This window comes from Sarcophilus harrisii, chromosome 4 (assembly GCF_902635505.1).
Source record: "Sarcophilus harrisii chromosome 4, mSarHar1.11, whole genome shotgun sequence".
In the NCBI taxonomy this organism is placed as follows: Eukaryota; Metazoa; Chordata; class Mammalia; order Dasyuromorphia; family Dasyuridae; genus Sarcophilus; species Sarcophilus harrisii.
Window position 1 is genome coordinate 291,755,243 of NC_045429.1, and position 18,178 is coordinate 291,773,420.

At 35.4% G+C, this 18,178-nt stretch overlaps 1 protein-coding gene across 5 annotated transcripts in view; it reads left to right on the plus strand.

The window, feature by feature from the left end:
- The window catches only part of STX8 (syntaxin 8), a 270,898-nt gene that overhangs the window by 16,710 nt on the left and 236,010 nt on the right, over positions 1-18,178 (plus strand). For all 5 annotated transcript variants that reach the window (XR_004233765.1, XM_031965509.1, XM_031965510.1 and 2 more), the window contains exons 4-5: positions 6,664-6,774; positions 13,077-13,201. Coding sequence is in view for 4 of the 5 variants with exons in the window: in XM_031965509.1 (XP_031821369.1) it covers positions 6,664-6,774; positions 13,077-13,201 (236 nt within the window). In the remaining variant the exon portion in view is untranslated. The remainder of the gene's footprint in view (positions 1-6,663; positions 6,775-13,076; positions 13,202-18,178) is intronic.

The window sequence follows — 18,178 nt, forward strand, 5'->3', positions numbered from 1 at the left end:
GAATTAGATCTTCTCTTTGTTGAAGAAATCCACTTCCATCAGAATACATCCTCCTACAGTATTGTTGTTGAAGTATATAATGATCTCCTGGTTCTGCTCATTTCACTTAGCATCAGTTCATGTAGTCTTTCCAAGCCTCTCTGTATTCATCCTGCTGGTCATTTCTTATAGAACAATAATATTCCATAACATTCATATACCACAATTTACCCAGCCATTCTCCAATTGATGGGCTTCCATTCATTTCCCAGTTTCTAGCCACCACAAAAAGGGCTGCCACAAACATTTTGGCACATACAGGTCCCTTTCCCTTCTTTAGTATCTCTTTGGGATATAAGCCCAGTAGTCACACTGCTGGATCAAAGGGTATGTACAGATTGATAACTTTTTGGGCATAATTCCAGATTGCTCTCCAGAATAGTTGGATTCGTTCACAACTCCACCAACAGTGCTTCAGTGTCCCAGTTTTCCCGCATCATTATTTTTTCCTGTCATCTTAGCCAATCTGACAGGTGTGTAGTGGTATCTCAGAGTTGAAGAGACCACCTTCTAAGCAGACATAAAATGATTAATGACATTTGGCATCTGGTCTTTTAGCTAAATCCATCTTTATAGTACTAATTTTTAGTCTACATCTTTTCCACCAAAAAAACTTTTTTTGAGATCAGAACTAGCACAATCTTAGAAGGATTAAAATTGAGGGTCACTTAAAGGACATTGGTATTCTTGGTGAGTAGGAATAATCTGTAACACATTGCTAATAAAAAATTGTGAAGTTGAAGTGAATGAAGCATTTTGAATTTGAGAACTGTATGACCTGAGTATGAGGTGGGCTGTCTATATAGTAAGATTGAAGATAACTCAGTATACTTTCCTACTAGTAATTCAATATTAAGAGATCAATGCACATTCTGTAGGCTGCTTTTGGAGAATTTGGGAGAAGTCCTATACAAGCGTCTCATAAGATGGAAAGACATAGATGACATGTGAGCTCCAACCTTAGAGAGAGCATCCCACATTCATAAACATATCACAGAATCACAGGATTCATGACCATTAGCCATGCAGCCGTACATAAAAAGTGTGCTTTCTATGATATTCCCAGATGAATGGTTTCCCAGCTTTTACCTGAACACATTTAATGAGGGGCATTCCACCATCCCTGGAGGCCATTTACCCCACTTTTGGACAATTAAGTTTTTTCTGACATTAAACTTATTTGTCTTCTCCTCATTGCTCCTGGTTTTGCTCTGTGGTCAAATAGATTAAATGTATATGCTCTTCTACATGGAAGCTCTAAAAATACTTGAAGATAGTGATTATGTTTTTCCTTTAGTCTTCAGATCCTTTTGGATATACAAAATAGTATAAAAGTAGGTCCAAATAGCGTGGAACAGTTAGAAATATTTTTGTATTGGCAAAGTTATTGTTGGTAAAATCATCCTGGCTTTTAGTGATCACTGCTTCTCATTTTAAGTACTCCTAAACCCTCTCTATAATATATGTGTTATAGGATTTTAATAGGAATAAACAATAGAAATGAAACTCATTAGCTTATTATTTGTGAAATTTGAAATATTTCTCCAGTTTTGTAGACCCTGTTCCACTAGTCAAGATCTTTCTTTTTGGTCCCTTGAGTCAATGCCATATGTCAAGATAACCAATTTTTTTTTTTTTTTTTAGCAAAATTGGTCAAATCTTTTGCATAATGCTTGCAAACCATATCATTTACTTTGGGTCTCCATTCCCTGGTAACCAATTTTTTGTTTAATTTTTCCCAGTTCAAAGTTTTTGTTATAAGTAGAACAAGTAATAAAATAAAAGCTAAACAGCTCTGCCCTCATTTTCAGTCATTATTACGATCCCATTTATATATAGGCCAGTACCCTTATTACTTCTTTCATCCACTTTGCTTCAACATAATTAAAAAAAAAAATCCCCATGTCCTTTTGTTGTCTCTGATATCAGTCTCAGCAGGTGGCCTTTAGCTTCCAGCCCCATTATTCTTTAATATTCATTTTTGGTTGCATTTATTTTGTTTAAAAATTAGTCTAGTTTTATTGGCAATTCATTGGTATTCATTTTTATATTGTGTTCATTTTTCTGTCCTTTCCTTATCTTAAGGGACTGTGATTAACAGGGAAAAGGGTAGGACTTAGAAGAAGTAAGATAGGGAAAAAAAATTACAAGGAAAGAAATTAGAGAGAATTTCCTAGAACAAGTTCTTGGAGGAGTTCTACCATTGTAGTGATATGAAGATCTAGATTTGGTCAGCTCTTTTGATGGGTATAGGGGAATTATAAGTATTGGTAATGGCAGAATCATAATTCAAAACCTGGTCTTCTACAAATCTGGTGCTCTTTCTTTTTATCTCCTTATTCATGTCAAAACCTCCTAATTTAACATATGCTTTATTGATTTGTTAAATGTACTGTTTTGCTTAAATGCTGATACTTCCCATATTTTAACCTTTACATCTTTCTCACATCTTCATCCCCTAGACAAGGCAAAATCTTCTACATATACATGTGATCCATCCTGTTTTCTTCAGCAGATTGCCTCTTCTATTATTCTCACTCTTTCCTGTTTTTAGTCATTCCCTGTCTACTGCTAACTTCCCTTTTGCCTATCCTGAAAAAACACTCAATTGATCCTTTCATCTCCTAGTTATTGTTTCATATATCTTTTCCCTTTTAGGGCTAAACTCTTGAGAAGGACATTTAAAATAAGTGTTTCTACTTCATTTCTTTGTTTTCCCTAATTCTTTGTAGTCAGACTTCTGATCCAATTATTCAATAAAAACTGATCTCCCCAAAGTTACTAGTAATCTCTTAATTGTCAAATTTAATGGCGTTTCAGAGTCCTTATCCTTCTTGACTTCTTTGCAGCTTTTGACACTGACCATCACCCTCTTTTCTTTCTTCTCTAATTTTTTTGTGACAATTCTCTGTCCCAGTTCTCCTCTTTGTTTTACATTATAGTCACTAAACATTTATTGAGTGACTACTATGTGCCAACTCCTGCACTAAGCACTAGGCATTCAAAGAAAAGCCAAAAAAAAAAAAAAAAGTCAGTCTCTGTTCTTAAGGAGCTAATAATCTAATGGGAGAGAGAGCACAAATGTGTGTGTGGGCTTGTGTGTATGTATACATAAAAACATACATGCTGAATTAGAGATACTCAACAGCAGTCAGGCACTAGCATTAAGGGGAAATGTATTTCTTGTAGAAGGTAGAATTTTATCTTTGAGTTGAAGGAAGCCAGGGATAAGGTGGGAGAGAGTTCCAGGCATGAAGAACAGCCAGTGAACATGAACAGTTGAAGGAGATGAAATGTCTTGTGCAAGGAACAGTAAACAGGCTAGGATACATGGGTTGTAGAAGCAGGTAGGGTATAAGGGGAAAGATAATGAGCTTAGTTTTAGACCTGGATGAAGATCCAGCAAAGGAGACTGAGGAGGGTCAGATAGCTAGGAAGAGAAGGTGAAGGGCATATACTGTAATTGTATCATCCATAACTCTTTCTTATGCTCTTTTCTCTCTATGTACTGTTGAGATATCAGGTCCCATCAATTACTTATGCATCCCTAACCTCTCTCTTAACTGCTCTTTCCAACTGCCTGGATGTCCTATAAAGCTTTTAAACTCACTATATCCAAAATAGAACTCATTTTTTTCCCTACTAAGCCCTTCCTTCTTCCTATCTTTTTATTACCATTGAGGGCACAGCCATTTACAAAATCACCTCGGCTCAACACATAAGTGTCATCCTTGAGTCTTCACTCTCTTACCCTCTCCCCAATTCCAATCTATTAACAAGTCCCATCATTTCTGCCTTTGTAACATTTCTCATACACCACCCCCTTTTCTCCTGTCACTATCATGGGCCCTTATCATCTCATGTCTTGACTATTACAATAACTTTCTAGTTGTCTTCCTTGTTGTCAGTCTGTTTTTATTCCAGTCTATCTTCAACTCAGCTGTCAAATTGATCTTACCAAAATGCAAGTCTGATTGTGTCACCTCCTGTTCAGTAGACTCCAGTTGCTCTGTCACTTCCAGGATCAATTATGAAACCCTTGTGTTTAGCATCCCAAGCCCTGGTTACATCCTATTTTTCCAATTTGTTTATATTACTCCCACATATTCTGTGATGTAGTGACATTGACCTTCTTGCTGTCCTTGTACTAGATGTTTCCATTTCTTGCCTTTGTGCATTTTCCCTGACTGGAATTTTCTTCCTATTCATCTGCTTCAAATCCAAGCTAAAATTCCACTTTGTGGTAGAAGCCTTTCCCGATCCTTAATGTGAGTATCTTTAGATGTATTAAAGTCTTGCCTTTTAAAAATTGGTGGGAGATCCTAGACAGTCACTTAAACTCTGCAGACCTCTCTGAAATAAGGGAGAGGTTATCCTTTCCTTGCAGAGGTTTGGAATATTGTATATATTGCTAGTTATGATTATTAGTTTTGCTGAACTACTTTTTTTGTCTTTTAAATACTTTGTTGTTATAAGGGATACCTATTGGGTATATCATAGGAATATATTTAGAAACAAATATAAAAACTAAAGGTATCAATTAAAATAAGAAAATTAAGTAAATAAGTTGGATAATATAATCTCTGCCTTCCACCTCTCAGAGTTTATGATTTATATTCACATGTCACAGTGGATATTATATCCAGTTAGGATGAATTGGGACAGCACGTTTCTAGTAGGGTCAGAATTATTAGAATGTACTATATTAGTGAAGATTCCATCATACAATACAGAAAGATTGGTGTGTGTGTGTGTAGGTAATTAAGGTTATGTGACTAGCCCGCACAGCTAGGAAGTTTTAAGGCCCCATTTGAACTCGGGTCCTCCTGATTTCAGAACTGGTGCTCTATCTATTGCACCAATTAGCTGCCCCTAGAAAGATTGGTTTTTGCAGCATTTCCTAATGCATGCCACAAACATACTGAAGTATGTTTAGTATTTTGAGGAGAGGAGAGTATATTGAGAGGTAAGGTTACACTGCTCTAGTCAGTATCATTTTAAAACTCTTCTTTAGAATTTGCTACCTATTCAATTCATTGAGAATTTATTTTTTCTCTTTCAAACACATTTTTATTATAATATGACATTATAAAATTTCTAAAACTAGGCAAGATCTCATGACAAATATTTTCCTTTCTTTTTTTTAAAGCCTTTTATTTTTAAAATACATGCAAAGATAGTTTTCAACATTCACCCTTGCAAAATCTTGTGTTCCAAAATTTTCTCCCTCCCTTCTTTCACCCTCCTCCCCTAGACAATAAACAATCCAATATAGTTTAAACATGTGCAATTCTTCTGAAGATATTTCTACATTTATCATACTGCACAAGAAAAATCATCAAAAAGGAAAAAAACGAGGGGGAAAACAAGCAAAAAAGCAAAAAAAGCAACTTGTGATCCACATTTAGTCCCACATAGTCTTCTTTCTGAATGCAGATGGCTTTTTCCATCACAAGTCTATTGGAATTGGCCTAAATCATCTTCAGTGAGCATTTATTAAATACTTACCATTTGTACCGCTATCTCTATTTTGAAAGAAGGTACATTTTGTACAACAGGAATAAATGTGAAATACATGAAAAGTAAATTTGAGTTGAGGAATACCAATAAAGGAAGTCAACAAAAAAGTCTCTTGGTAGAAAATGGCACTTGAGAGAGCCTTTGAAGGATTCCAGGCATTGGGGAATTGGAGTAGCCTGGGAAAAGACATGGAAGCAAGAGATTTGATGTGTTTGTAGGATGTTCCATGATAGCCTATATTTACACAGTGTAAATCAGGGAGAGTAATGGGAAATGAGTCTAGACTGAGGTCAAATTGTCATTAATTGTTAATATCTAATTTAAGTTTTTTTTTTTTTTTTTTTTTTTTTTTTTTTCTAGGCAATAAGGAAGGCATCAAAATGTTTTGGTTAGGAAATGTTAGGGTCAGACCTGCACTTTTGAAAGGCAGTGCTTTAGCAAAGGGCAGTGCAGTTTTTTCAGAAGTCACTTGACTGAAAGCTTGAAATAGATTTTAAGTTTTAACAACTAGGACTTATTTTTTGCATTCCTGCAAGTAGAGTTAATATCCTAGGAATAAGTTAAAATAGTTTATATTCTTCTTTCAGAAGAAAGGTAATATAAAAATCTCATATGGTAGTTTTTGTTAGTGTCACCCAGGGGTGTTTATAAACTAAGTTGTAAGTGTTTTTCTTATGAAAAAATTAAAACCAAATCCTCTAAGATTCAATAAGTGGATCATTTTTTGACTTAGTTCAGTAATTTGCATAAGAAATATCCTTTTATCAGTTTTTCCAATTATTAACATCTTCAAGGCAGATAGATTTTTTTTGTCTTGTTTTTTTAATTTGAAAATTTTAAAAGTATTTGGGAGTGTCACAATGCAAATATAGTTCCTTGCTATAGAAAACCTGCTGTACTAAAATTTGATTTCTTTTAAAAATCAAAAGTGTATTTTGAGTATTAATATCTAAATTATTGATAGACAAAATTGCTGTTGAAATGGTGAAGATAATAATAATAAAAGATATATTTATAGATAATTTGATTTTAAATTAAAACTTAGTTAACTTTACAATGTAGACTAGGTTTTAATCTTATTGAACCTTAACAAGAAATCTTCAGAACACAGCTTGAAGGGGATCGAAGACAGAACTTATTGGATGACCTTGTTACCCGTGAAAGACTACTGCAAGCATCCTATAAGAATGATGGTACAGAACCAGATCTGATCAGGTATAGTGCTCTAACTTATAATATTTAGTTGGTGGGTAACAATTTATTCCTGAAGACTACTTGCTTGTGATTTAATTATTGATTTCTCTGAAAAGAAAAGTTGCCTTCATTTATAGTCAGATAGTTTATCTTTCAATTTTGTTTAATTTATTAATTTTCTTTCTTTTATTTAACTGAAATAATATATTTCTAAAGTAGTGTATGGTTGAACTTTATGGTAGATAGAAATAATGCAAGGTAGAGTGCAAATTAAGGTAGTAAATGTCTTTGGGTCCTTGAAATACATCTCTTCTAGACTGCTTATAGCTTCTTTGGGGGATTGCTGTACTCAGTTATTTGGTATTATGATCTATGCCGTCAAATTGAGTTTATTCTTGACAAATATGAAGAGTGCCAGGGAGATACTAATAGAGAAATTGAGTTATTCTTTTTGTTTCTTGACTGTGTATAATTTTTAATATTGGCTTGGAAGAAAGTTTGGAATTGTTATGAATTTTTGAAAGATTATGATAGCTTTTTAAGTTCAGAATCAATGGACTTTGAACTGTTATTTCCTCATATGTATATGTATACACATGTATACACAAAAAACTGAAAATATTATGCTTTGATTCACATTTAGTTTTCATAGTTCTCTCTTTGAACTTACTTTTTTGGTAGTTACTAATACTTTTACTTTTCCTTCTACAAATGTGAAGTTGATGGGTTTTTTAAAATAATATTTTATTTTTCAAATACATGTAAAGACAGTTTTCTTTTTTTTTTTTTTTTTTTAATTACAACTTTCTATTTACAAGACATATGCATGGGTAATTTTTCAGCATTGACCCTTTCAAAACCTTCTGTCCCAACTTTTCCCCTCCTTCCCCCACCCCCTCCCCTAGATGGCAGGTAGACCAATACATATTAAATATGTTAAAGTATATGTTAAATGCAATATATTATACATATTTATACAGTTATCTTGCTGCACAAGAAAAATCAGATTTGGAAATAAGATAAAAATAACCTGAGAAGGAAAAGAAAATGCAAGCAGACAATATGTTGTGGTCCACACTCATTTCCCATAGTTCTTTTGCTGGGTGTAGCTGGTGCTCTTCATTAATGAAAAATTGGAATTAATTTGGTTCATCTCATTGTTGAAGAGAGTCCCATCCATCAGAATTAATTATCATATAGTATTGTTGTTGAAGTGCATAATGATCTCCTGGTTCTGCTCATTTCACTCAGCATTAGTTCATGTAAGTCTCTCCAGGCCTTTCTGAAATCATCCTGCTGGTCATTTCTTACAGAACAATAGTATTCCATAATATTCATATACCACAACTTACTCAGCCATTGATGGGCATCCATTCAATTTCTAGTTTCTAGCCACTACAAAAATAGCTGCCACAAACATTTTTGCACATGTGGGTCCCTTTGCCTTCTTAAGATCTCTTTGGGATATAAGCCCAGTAGTAACACTGCTGGGTCAAAGGGTATGCACAGTTTGATAACTTTTTGAGCATAGTTCCAAATTACTCTCCAGAATGGCTGGATCCATTCACAATTCCACCAACAATGTATATCAGTGACCCAATTTTCCCACATCCCCTCCAACATTCAGCATTATCTTTTCCTGTCATCCTAGCCAATCTGAGAGGTATGTAGTGGTATCTCAGAGTTGTCTTTAAAAACAGTTTTCAACATTCATCTTTGCAAACTCTTGTATACCAAATTTTTCTCCCTCTTCTCCTCTTTCCTAAGACAGCAAATGATCTGATATAGATTAAGTATGTGCAGTTCTTCTAAACGTATTTCTATATTCATTATGCTGCACTAGAAAAATCAGATAAAAAAAAAAAACATGAGAAAGAAAACATCAGTAAGCAAACAACAATAACAAAAAAGAGAAGTACTATGCTTTGATCCATATTCAATCTTCATGGTTCTCTTTCTGGATGTGGATGGCATTTTTCATCACAAGTCTATTGGAATTTCCTTTGAATTGCCTCATTTTGAAAAGAGCCAAGTCCATTATAATCTTGTTGTTACTATGCACAGTGTTCTCTTGGTTCTGTTCACTTGATTTAGCATCAGTTCATGTAAGTCTTTACAGGCTTTTCTGAAATCACCCTGCTAATCAATTTTCTTTTCTTTTCTTTTTAAATAATAGCTTTTTATTTTCAAAACATATGCAAAGAAAGTTTTTAACATTCACTCTTGCAAGACTTTGTGTTCCAAGTTTTTCTCCCTCTCTTCCCCTATATTCCTTGCATTAGAGAACAAGTAATCCAATATATGTTAAACATGTGTAATTCTATTATTGTTCTGTAAGAAATGACCAGCAGGATGAATACAGAGAGGATTGGCGAGACTTACATGAACTGATGCTGAATGAAATGAGCAGAACCAGGAGATCATTATATACCTCAACAACGATACTGTATGAGGATGTATTCTGATGGAAGTGGATTTCTTCGACAAAGAGAAGATCTGACTCAGTTTCAATTTATCAAGGATGGACAGAAGCAGCTACACCCAAAGAAAGAACACTAGGAAAAGAATGTAAAACTGCTTGCATTTTTGTTTTTCCTCCCGAGTTATTTATACCTTCTGAATCCAATTCTCCCTGAGCAACAAGAGAACTGTTTGGTTCTGCACACATATATTGTATCTAAGATATACTGTAATCTCTTTAACATGTATAGGACTGCTTGCCATCTGGGGGAGGGGGGTAGAGGGAGGCAGGGAAAAATCGGAACAGAAGTGAGTGCAAGGGATAATGTTGTAGAAAATTACTCTGGCATGGGTTCTGGCAATAAAAAGTTATTTTAAAAAAATGTGTAATTCTTCTATACATATTTTCACATTTATCATGCTGCATAAAATAAATCAGATCACAAAGGGAAAAAAATGAGAAAGGAAACAAAAAGCAAGTAAACAACAAAAAATGGCGAAAATACTATGTTGTGATTGAAAGACGTAGATATAAGGATAAGATTCTGTATGCCTTGGCCCTCAGTTTCCCTCCATGTCCATGGGATAATTACAGTACAGTTGAACTATTATTCACCCCTGTTTTGCAGCTGCTGAAAAACCCTGGGAACAAATATAATTTAAAGAACACTGTCCTGAGTGGATTCTGGCCAAATCCAACAAGGACACATTATCTGTATGCTGGAAGTAGCCATTCCAGGACTAAAACTTCACTCTTGACAGACTCTGGCAGGAATGCTCCCCCTTCTGGATTCACTCAAGAAAGTGAAGTCAGTATTTCTGGCATTTAGCTACCTTTGTTCCCTGGGCTATTTTAAGTCATGATAGATCAATATCCAAATTGGAATCTTACCCATGGTGAGGTCGTTCTGCCTGGGACCCTCCCAGTCGGATTTGCAGATCTGTGATCTGTGAATCCCCAGCCTGAAGTTTGCAGTGTTGGTGCTTCCCCGAATCAGTGATGTATTCTTTCTTCTCTTCCCCTCTAGCCTATCTCTTTGTATTATACTAGTTATATTAATCATAGGATGCATTAAGTGCTTTTGCTGTAAGAACTGCACTGTCAATTCTTATTTTCCTTTCTTTAAAATAATTCATTGTTATTAAACATTTTCATACAACCTGGAATCTTAGGTCTTGTTGTGGCAAGTACTCCTGAACTAACTTAAACAAGCAGACAAGGAAAATGAAGGTGGGGAAAGAAAGCTGCTATATGGTTATACTGATAAACCAAATCTGGGTTGTATCATAAAGTCTTTATTCAGGAAATAGTCAGTTTGAAATTTTCAATATACAGTTGGTAATTCAGAACTAGAGTTCATTAAAAAAAAAAAAAACTAGAGATAGATATGGGTCTGGGAATTATTTGCATAACAGTTAAATCCAAGAATGTTGATTAAGTCACCAAGTGAGACAATCTATTGAGAGACATTTAATCTGGGGCCCACCACGAGTTAGAGAATATGATGTGTATAACAGCCTAGCAAAGAAGATAAGAGAAGCTAAAATCTAAAAAGTTGGAGAGAGACATAAAGGTTTTGAAGATAGTTCTAATATGTAAAAGGTGCCAAACTCTAGGAATATGAAAGTGAACACAAATGAGGATGGTGAGAGGAAGTACTAGACTTTCCCAGATAATCAACCCACGCATACTTGGGGCCTATTTTGTCCAGTTGGGGTGTACTTAAGTGTGGTGAGGCAAGGATAGAAATGGCCTAATTTATGCATAGACATTAGATCTCCTACAACTAGCTATAGAGACAGGCATTAGGAAGATGAGGCAGAAGCTTGAGCAGCCTTGACCAGGCAGAGCAATGTCTTGAGAAACTGGGTTAAGAACAGAACAAAGTATATCCCAGTACTATTGAAGTGTTTAGGCCATCTCTCTAGGATCATTTTCGAATCACTAATTGATGTGACTTCATCAGCACTGAGTAATTAAAATGCACATTAGGTCTTTGGCCCATAAATAGTCTTCAGGACATCATAAAAACCCTTCAGCTTGTTACTCTCTGCATAAAACTGAATTTCATTTGCCTGTTTACTGTGCCAAGAATCTTGCATCTTTCTAAGCTTCACTTGTACTTTATTTTTGATGGAATTAAATACTGCCTTTTTTTTTTTTTTTTTTTTTTTTTTTTTTTTTTAAGAGATGGATGAACTATCTTTCTGGTACAGTCTATGAAGTTTCACTTTTTGTTTAGCAGATTCTCAATATCCTCAACATTTTTGTCTAACCAGTTTTAATGTTTCTGGGAGTTCTGACCATGAGAAGCAGATGTAGTGTTGTACATTGTACATTGCACCCTTGAAAGCCGCTCAATTCTTTTCTGCTTCACTGTTGCCAAATGTATGTTGGTTCAACTTTCCCTCCAAATTAGTAACAAACTGTTCCTGCTCAGAGAAGCTAATCTCTAATCTGTTGACATTATTTCTTCTGCTAGACTTTTTGCTTTGGGACTACTGCTTTTAATGAAAGTGAATATTTAGTTTGGAGGAAGTCTGTGATCAATCCAGCACTTTGTACTACACATTGCCTTTGTCACTCTCACATCTTGTCTGTCTTTTCTCCTTAAAATCAGTCTTTTAAATGCCAGTGTTTGTTGTGAGGGTGCATCCACAATGTTTTATTGCATTTAGGTAGATACAAGTCAATGTTGATGAGAAGATCATGAAATGCACAAGTCTTCAGTAGCCTTCTACAGAAGGTGGTATAGTGTTTCCTGCAAGTGGCAATCACATTGCCAAGAGTCTGCCATTCACTCTCTTTTGTAGCATACAAGCTTATTGCCTAGATTGGTTTTGATTTCAAAACTTACACCATCTTCACTGCACTCTCCTTCCCTGTTACCATGTCAGAAAAATGTGTTATCTAGTGCAAATTTCATTTGCTGGCCTTGTTTTATTCATGGCTGCTATTTGGATTGTGATACTTGCTATTCTCTCCTAATAAGAGCAGTTTGTCTTTTGGGTCTTGATTTTGTGTTGTCTATAATTGTGTGCACCCAGTCCATGTATTTATAGTGAGTGCAGAAGTTTTTGTACATTTTTTTGTGCTTTCAACTACAGGATGGGATCTGTGCCTGCTGTGGTTATCTTTCTAGGGTTGGGTAAGCAGACAGTTTTTAGGTTTAGGTATGTAATGCCGGAGAATCTGAGGCAGGATAGAGATTAGAGAACAATTTAATAATTTACTAAATGGAGAGATTTACTGGGACCAAATGGATCCATGGTTTAGTCCCAGAGCTGAATCGTCTCAAAGAATCCAGCAGACAATGAGCATTCTCAATGACATCATATACACATGGCTCAGATACAGGGGGGTAGACTGAAGCAGAGGTGGAGTCAGGGTGCTGAGAGCAGGAACAGGACTCTGACAGGGTGGGGTGATCCTCCGGAGATGAGATGACAATCAACGGGGAAGCACTCTGGACATGGGGAGGGCCATCTTGATAAGACAGTATCTGACATTCCGATAGCTTGGGATGGGGAGAGGCATTCTGATATTCTAAAACATAAGATCTTTTATCCTTATAAAATATTCTGATAAAGAGGGAAGAGAGGTTTTGCAGGACTGAGCTTTGAGAAGCAGGGAAACTGAGTTGGGACTGGGTCAGGATAATTATGGAAACTGAGAACTGTGGCATAACAGGTAAGCAGATATATTTTCTATCCCCTTCCTTCATAAGTATGGTACTTATGGGTGCTGAGACAGCCTTTTAAACATTAAATATTTTAATATGTATTAAAAATTAAATAAATGGTCTTTTGCATAAGGCATACATCTTTCCTGACATATGTTTTAAATGCGTAATGATTCTTAGATCCAGTCTGATGGCGAAAACTACTAATCGAATTGTGTCAAATCCATGGCTTTTTGAGGAGCCAGAGGAAACGAGGGGTCTAGGCTTTGATGATCTTCGACAACAGCAGCAGAAAATTATTCAAGGTACTCAGACATAAATGTGAGAAATATGTGTCAGGATTGTCAGCTTAATTGCAAATTGAATATATTTTAGTTTGTTCTGAAGCTCAAGGTGATTTGATATTTGAATGTTCATTTCTTAATGCAAGACTCATTTCTATTCTCATTATATAAAACTACTTTAATCAAATAGCTTTTACCTTTAGATTTGCTTTTTTTAATAGCAGCTTTAAAAAGGCATTTTATTTTTAATTCCTTTTTTTCCATGATGAAATTTGCTAAATGAGACACTAAATGAGAAACTTTAACATCAGACAGTTCTTTGCCTATTATTACTTTTTGATACCAAATAAAATAAAAAGAAGTGAATATAATTGTCAGAGAACTAGATCTATTTTTATTTAAATTGCATTGCTTAACCTTGTTCTAGAAGTACTAGCAAAATAAAGCTCTTATCATTTTGCTTAACAACAGTTTATTTATTTTTTTCTAATCAAAACTTTCTTACACACTGTGAAGTATCCTTTCTTCTAGAGTGATTATATATAGTGTTACTTGCAATTTGGGTATGAAGAGACTTGTTTTTTGGTAAAAGATAAAGACACTCAGAATCAGTTCTATGGAAGGTGGATGTGGCAGAGTTGGGATACCAATTTGTTAAATCTAAAATAGGATTTTTTTCCTTTATCCTATATTGCCTTCTGCAACTGCAAGAGTTTACTGAGTATTTCAGAGGGAAAAGTCTAAAATCTGTAGTAATGGTTTTAGCAAATTCTGTTTCTAATGTTTGACCTTGGAGAAATGACTTCACTTTTCAGTATCTAGGTTCCAGCTTCTTAAACTTAGGTTTGCAACCCTATATGGGGTTTCCTAACTGAATAAGAGGGTCACCAATTGATGATTTATCATCTTTAAATGTTTGATTTGTATACCTATGTTATATACCTCTCTTTCCATATATATGTGTGTGTGTGTGTGTGTGTGTATATATATATATATATATATATATATATATACACACATATATATGTGTGTATATGTGTATGTATATATTCACACATACTCACATATAGTCCATAAAATTTTTTTTGACAAAAAGTTGAAAAAATTTAAGAAGCCCTCTCTGGATAAAAATGAATTGAGAAAATTTCTTTATATGCCAGTGCCCTGAAACATGAAGTCACAGTGAAGAAGGGATCCCGAAACTTTAAAAATCCTTGAAGGAGAAATCTCCTTCAACTCTGCCTCAGTGAGGGACCCCGCCCAAGGGAAACAAGACAGTTTCATTCTGTTATCTAGGTGGGATTGGTTCAGTCCTGAAACTCATTGAATTCTATTCAAATTCAGCTCATGCTGAAACCCATTTTGTAGAACTTCACCCATGAGTTCTCTTCAGCTGGAAGCCAAAGCTCCTATTATAAAAGAGCCAATCTAAAATCCTCTCTTTGCAGAGGTTCTAAACATGCCAGTTATGCCATGCTTGCTATGCTAAGGGCCTCTGCCCACTGCAATATTCTTTTCCAGTGACGCACTCTCTTTACCCTCACCCATTTCTCTAAAGAGACTTTATGCCTCTATATCAGGATTTCTAACCTTACTTCCCAATCCCTATAATAAACCTCTTTTATCAATCTAGGTTTACAGGTCTGTAAATTCCTTTACAGAGAATCTCTGCGCCACCAGAAGGGAGTTCCCCCAAACTCCCTACTCTTGCACTGAATCCCACGGAGGTGCAGGGGAGCCAAACCTCTCCATTTAGTTCCCTGAACCCTGAACCTGCCACTGGACCTTATCATTTAACTCCCTGACCACCAGAAACCCTAATCTCATTTTGGTTCCCTAAATCTAGCCCTTATCAATAGGTCCATTTCTTATCCCTGTCTTTAGAAATATATTAGAAAGAACATTCAAAAAACTTATGGATTATGTGACTTATCATGATAAAGGACTAGATATTTTGCCTTTCCAAAATAGGAATCATCCATCATAGATAAAGCATTTTTAGATATATCTAGGACACCAAAGGAAAGAATAACATCAACACTAGCTAAATTAATAGCTGAGAACACTATTCCCCCAAACCTAACATAGTCTTCCAAAACTGTTATGAGCCAGAACTTGAAACAAGGTGTTGATTCACTGAAGTTGATGGAAACATGCTTGTGTGCTTAGGGTTTACACCTTTGGTAGAATTCACACATTAGAGCTCACACCTTTGAGAGTTCACACATTGGCTCACACTTTGGAGTTCATAAGTCGGGAGATATCTAAGTTTACACCTCCCACAATTCCACTCTCTCAGAGGAGGAGTCAGCCTTTGGGTTTACACCTTTAAGAGATCATATATAAGAAGCTCTCAGTCTCAGTGAAGGTCAGTTGGAGAAGAGTAGAGCCAGGTTTCAGAGGGAGCTGGAGGCTGAAGCTGGCAGAGGCAAAAGACTAACAACGAGAGCTCTTGGAACCAAAGAAAGCTAACTGGACTATTTTGGAAGAGACAATAAAGGACTACTTTAACAGCTGACTGCATTTGGAGTGATTATTGATTTGAAATGAAACTAAGGCTGCCTCTAGAAAACCGCCCCAAGAAATATGCTCCCAGAGAGAACAATCATATTATACAAAAGAAGAGAACACCACACAAAACCATCTCCCTCTTTTTCCCATCTACCATGGTCGTCAAAGCAAAGTTGCACAAGCTGAGCCACCTAATTATAACAATTCATCTCTCCACACCTAACTCCATCTCTGCCATTTTCTTCCTCCTTTATGTCTTCCCTTTTAAGTACCTTGGAGATCCAAGCAGCAAATATTTCATCAGGCTGCTCAGTAGCTAGGAGTGGTAACACTGATTGCTTCAACAGAATTCAGGTAGGTACTGGGGAATAGAAGAGAAGTTTGTATTTTTTTTTGAAGAGTTGTATGTTGTACTCTCCTAAGCCTAGGTAAATGTCCTGCATCCAGTTAGGATCAGTCCTGTTCCCCCAGTACCCACCCTTCCCCCCCAAAAAAAAATTATTTGGTTGAGGGATCTAAACTGGTGAACCATAAATTCCCTTATGTGAGAGGCAGCTGAGACAATTTTAAGATTTAGCTCCTAAGGGAACTGTTCACAAAGAGAGTAGAGTCAGAAAATGAGCAAGAGAGGAAAATAAAAAAAAAGTAAGATTGCTAATGATTCCAGGAGGAAGAAAGTTTGACTAAAGTCCTTGAGCATAATCAAATAAACTAATAGAAAAGACTTTATTAATGTAAGGGTTAGGTTAATTAAAATCTCTTAGTTCTGTGCCTGGCACATAGTAGGTGTTTAATGAATATTCATTGATTGAGTAACTGAGAGAAGAGAAAATGGATTCCATATGAAAGAAAACACTCTAGGCCTTTATGAATAAGTAATACAAGGCATAGGTAAATGAATCAAGATCTGGTGAGTCAAATGACTCTATTGATTTTCAACTATGTAACCACAGAATGGACTAAAAGAGAAATTTAGAAGTGTAAAAGCAGAATTTTTGGCCTGCATAGAAATATTCAGCAGAAGAGAGAGAAAATAAGTGACTTAGATGCAAATACAAGGAAGTGAAGGAAAATCTAAAAAAAAAAAAAAAAAAAATTCAATAACATTAAAAGAAACTATGATTTCATACAACTAAAATGCATCAGATTCAAACATAGGATCTCCCAGAAGAAAACAAGTCAAAAAACTTGAATACTATAATGTGAGAGATAATTATGAAAAAACTTAGAACTTCTGAAAACAGAAAAACAAATTGACAATCAAAAGAACCCAGGGGTTGTCTTTTGGGGGGAACCCCCTTTGCTACAAATTCGAAAGTACATAATAATAAATTTAACAATTCTGTTGAAAACAACAAATTTTACAAATGTCCATGGGAATTCCAAATATAAAGAAAAGGAAATTTGAATAACACAAGACCTAATCTGTAAGCAATAAAAACTGAGGAGGGAATGGAACAACAATATATTCTGAAGAGTAAAGGTTTTCAAGATGTAGAAATCTAAACTTAAACGCAAATGAAAAAATGATGGCCGTTTTATTTTGTTTTAAAAGAGGCATTCAAAGCATTCCTGGAAAGAAAATTAGACCTTGAAGAAATAATTTACTTCTCTTATATACTACAGAAAAATAGATAAAGGAAGGGTAAACAAATAAAGCAACTAGTGAGAAATGAGAGTCGCAAAGTAACATCAGAGAGGCCATTATCAAAAGATTTCTTTCTAAATGTACATGAGGAGACAAGGATGAAAATCGAAATCACATAAAAATTATGGGGAGACACAAACTTAAAACATTAAAAATTAAACCTCATAGCATTTTACCTACAAGTGAATGAGGTTTTTTTGTTTGTGTTTTTTTTTTGGGGGGGGGGGATGAATTTCAAGAATGTGCATAAATGGGAGGAGAGGAAGAAGAGTGAAATGTATGGCATGCTTGAATCAAGTCATAGACTGTTTATGATGAAGAGAAAATTAATGCATATAGTCCCTTTGGAAGAAGAGAACCTACAAAAGAATGCGCAAAGGGCAAAAGGAGGCTTTGAAAAAGAAAGAAAAGGAAAGAAAATGTTACAGTGGTAGGAGATGTTACCACTAATGAATGTTCTTGTGGGAGTAGAGAGGCATTCTAAAAATGGAGCTAAGATTCTTGCCATGGGTCTGATCTGTAGGAATTTGGTCCTTAAGAGAAGCCATTTGTCCTACCCCAGGAAAAGGTGAAACAGTGCTTCTGGGAACAACTGACACCCAGAAGAATGGGAGGGCATATACCCAAGGAAGAGATTTCAAGGCAAATGAGAAGAAAAATGACCCAGGGGAGGGCAAATATCAATAATAAACTGCATAATCAAGGACATAAGAAGATTCTGTCTACAAGGAAATGTTCTATCACTTGCAGGAATTAGTATTTCTGAGAGTGAGGCATTGGTGGGGACAAAACACTATCAAAAATGTTTATAAGAAATAACCCCCAAAATGTAACGTACC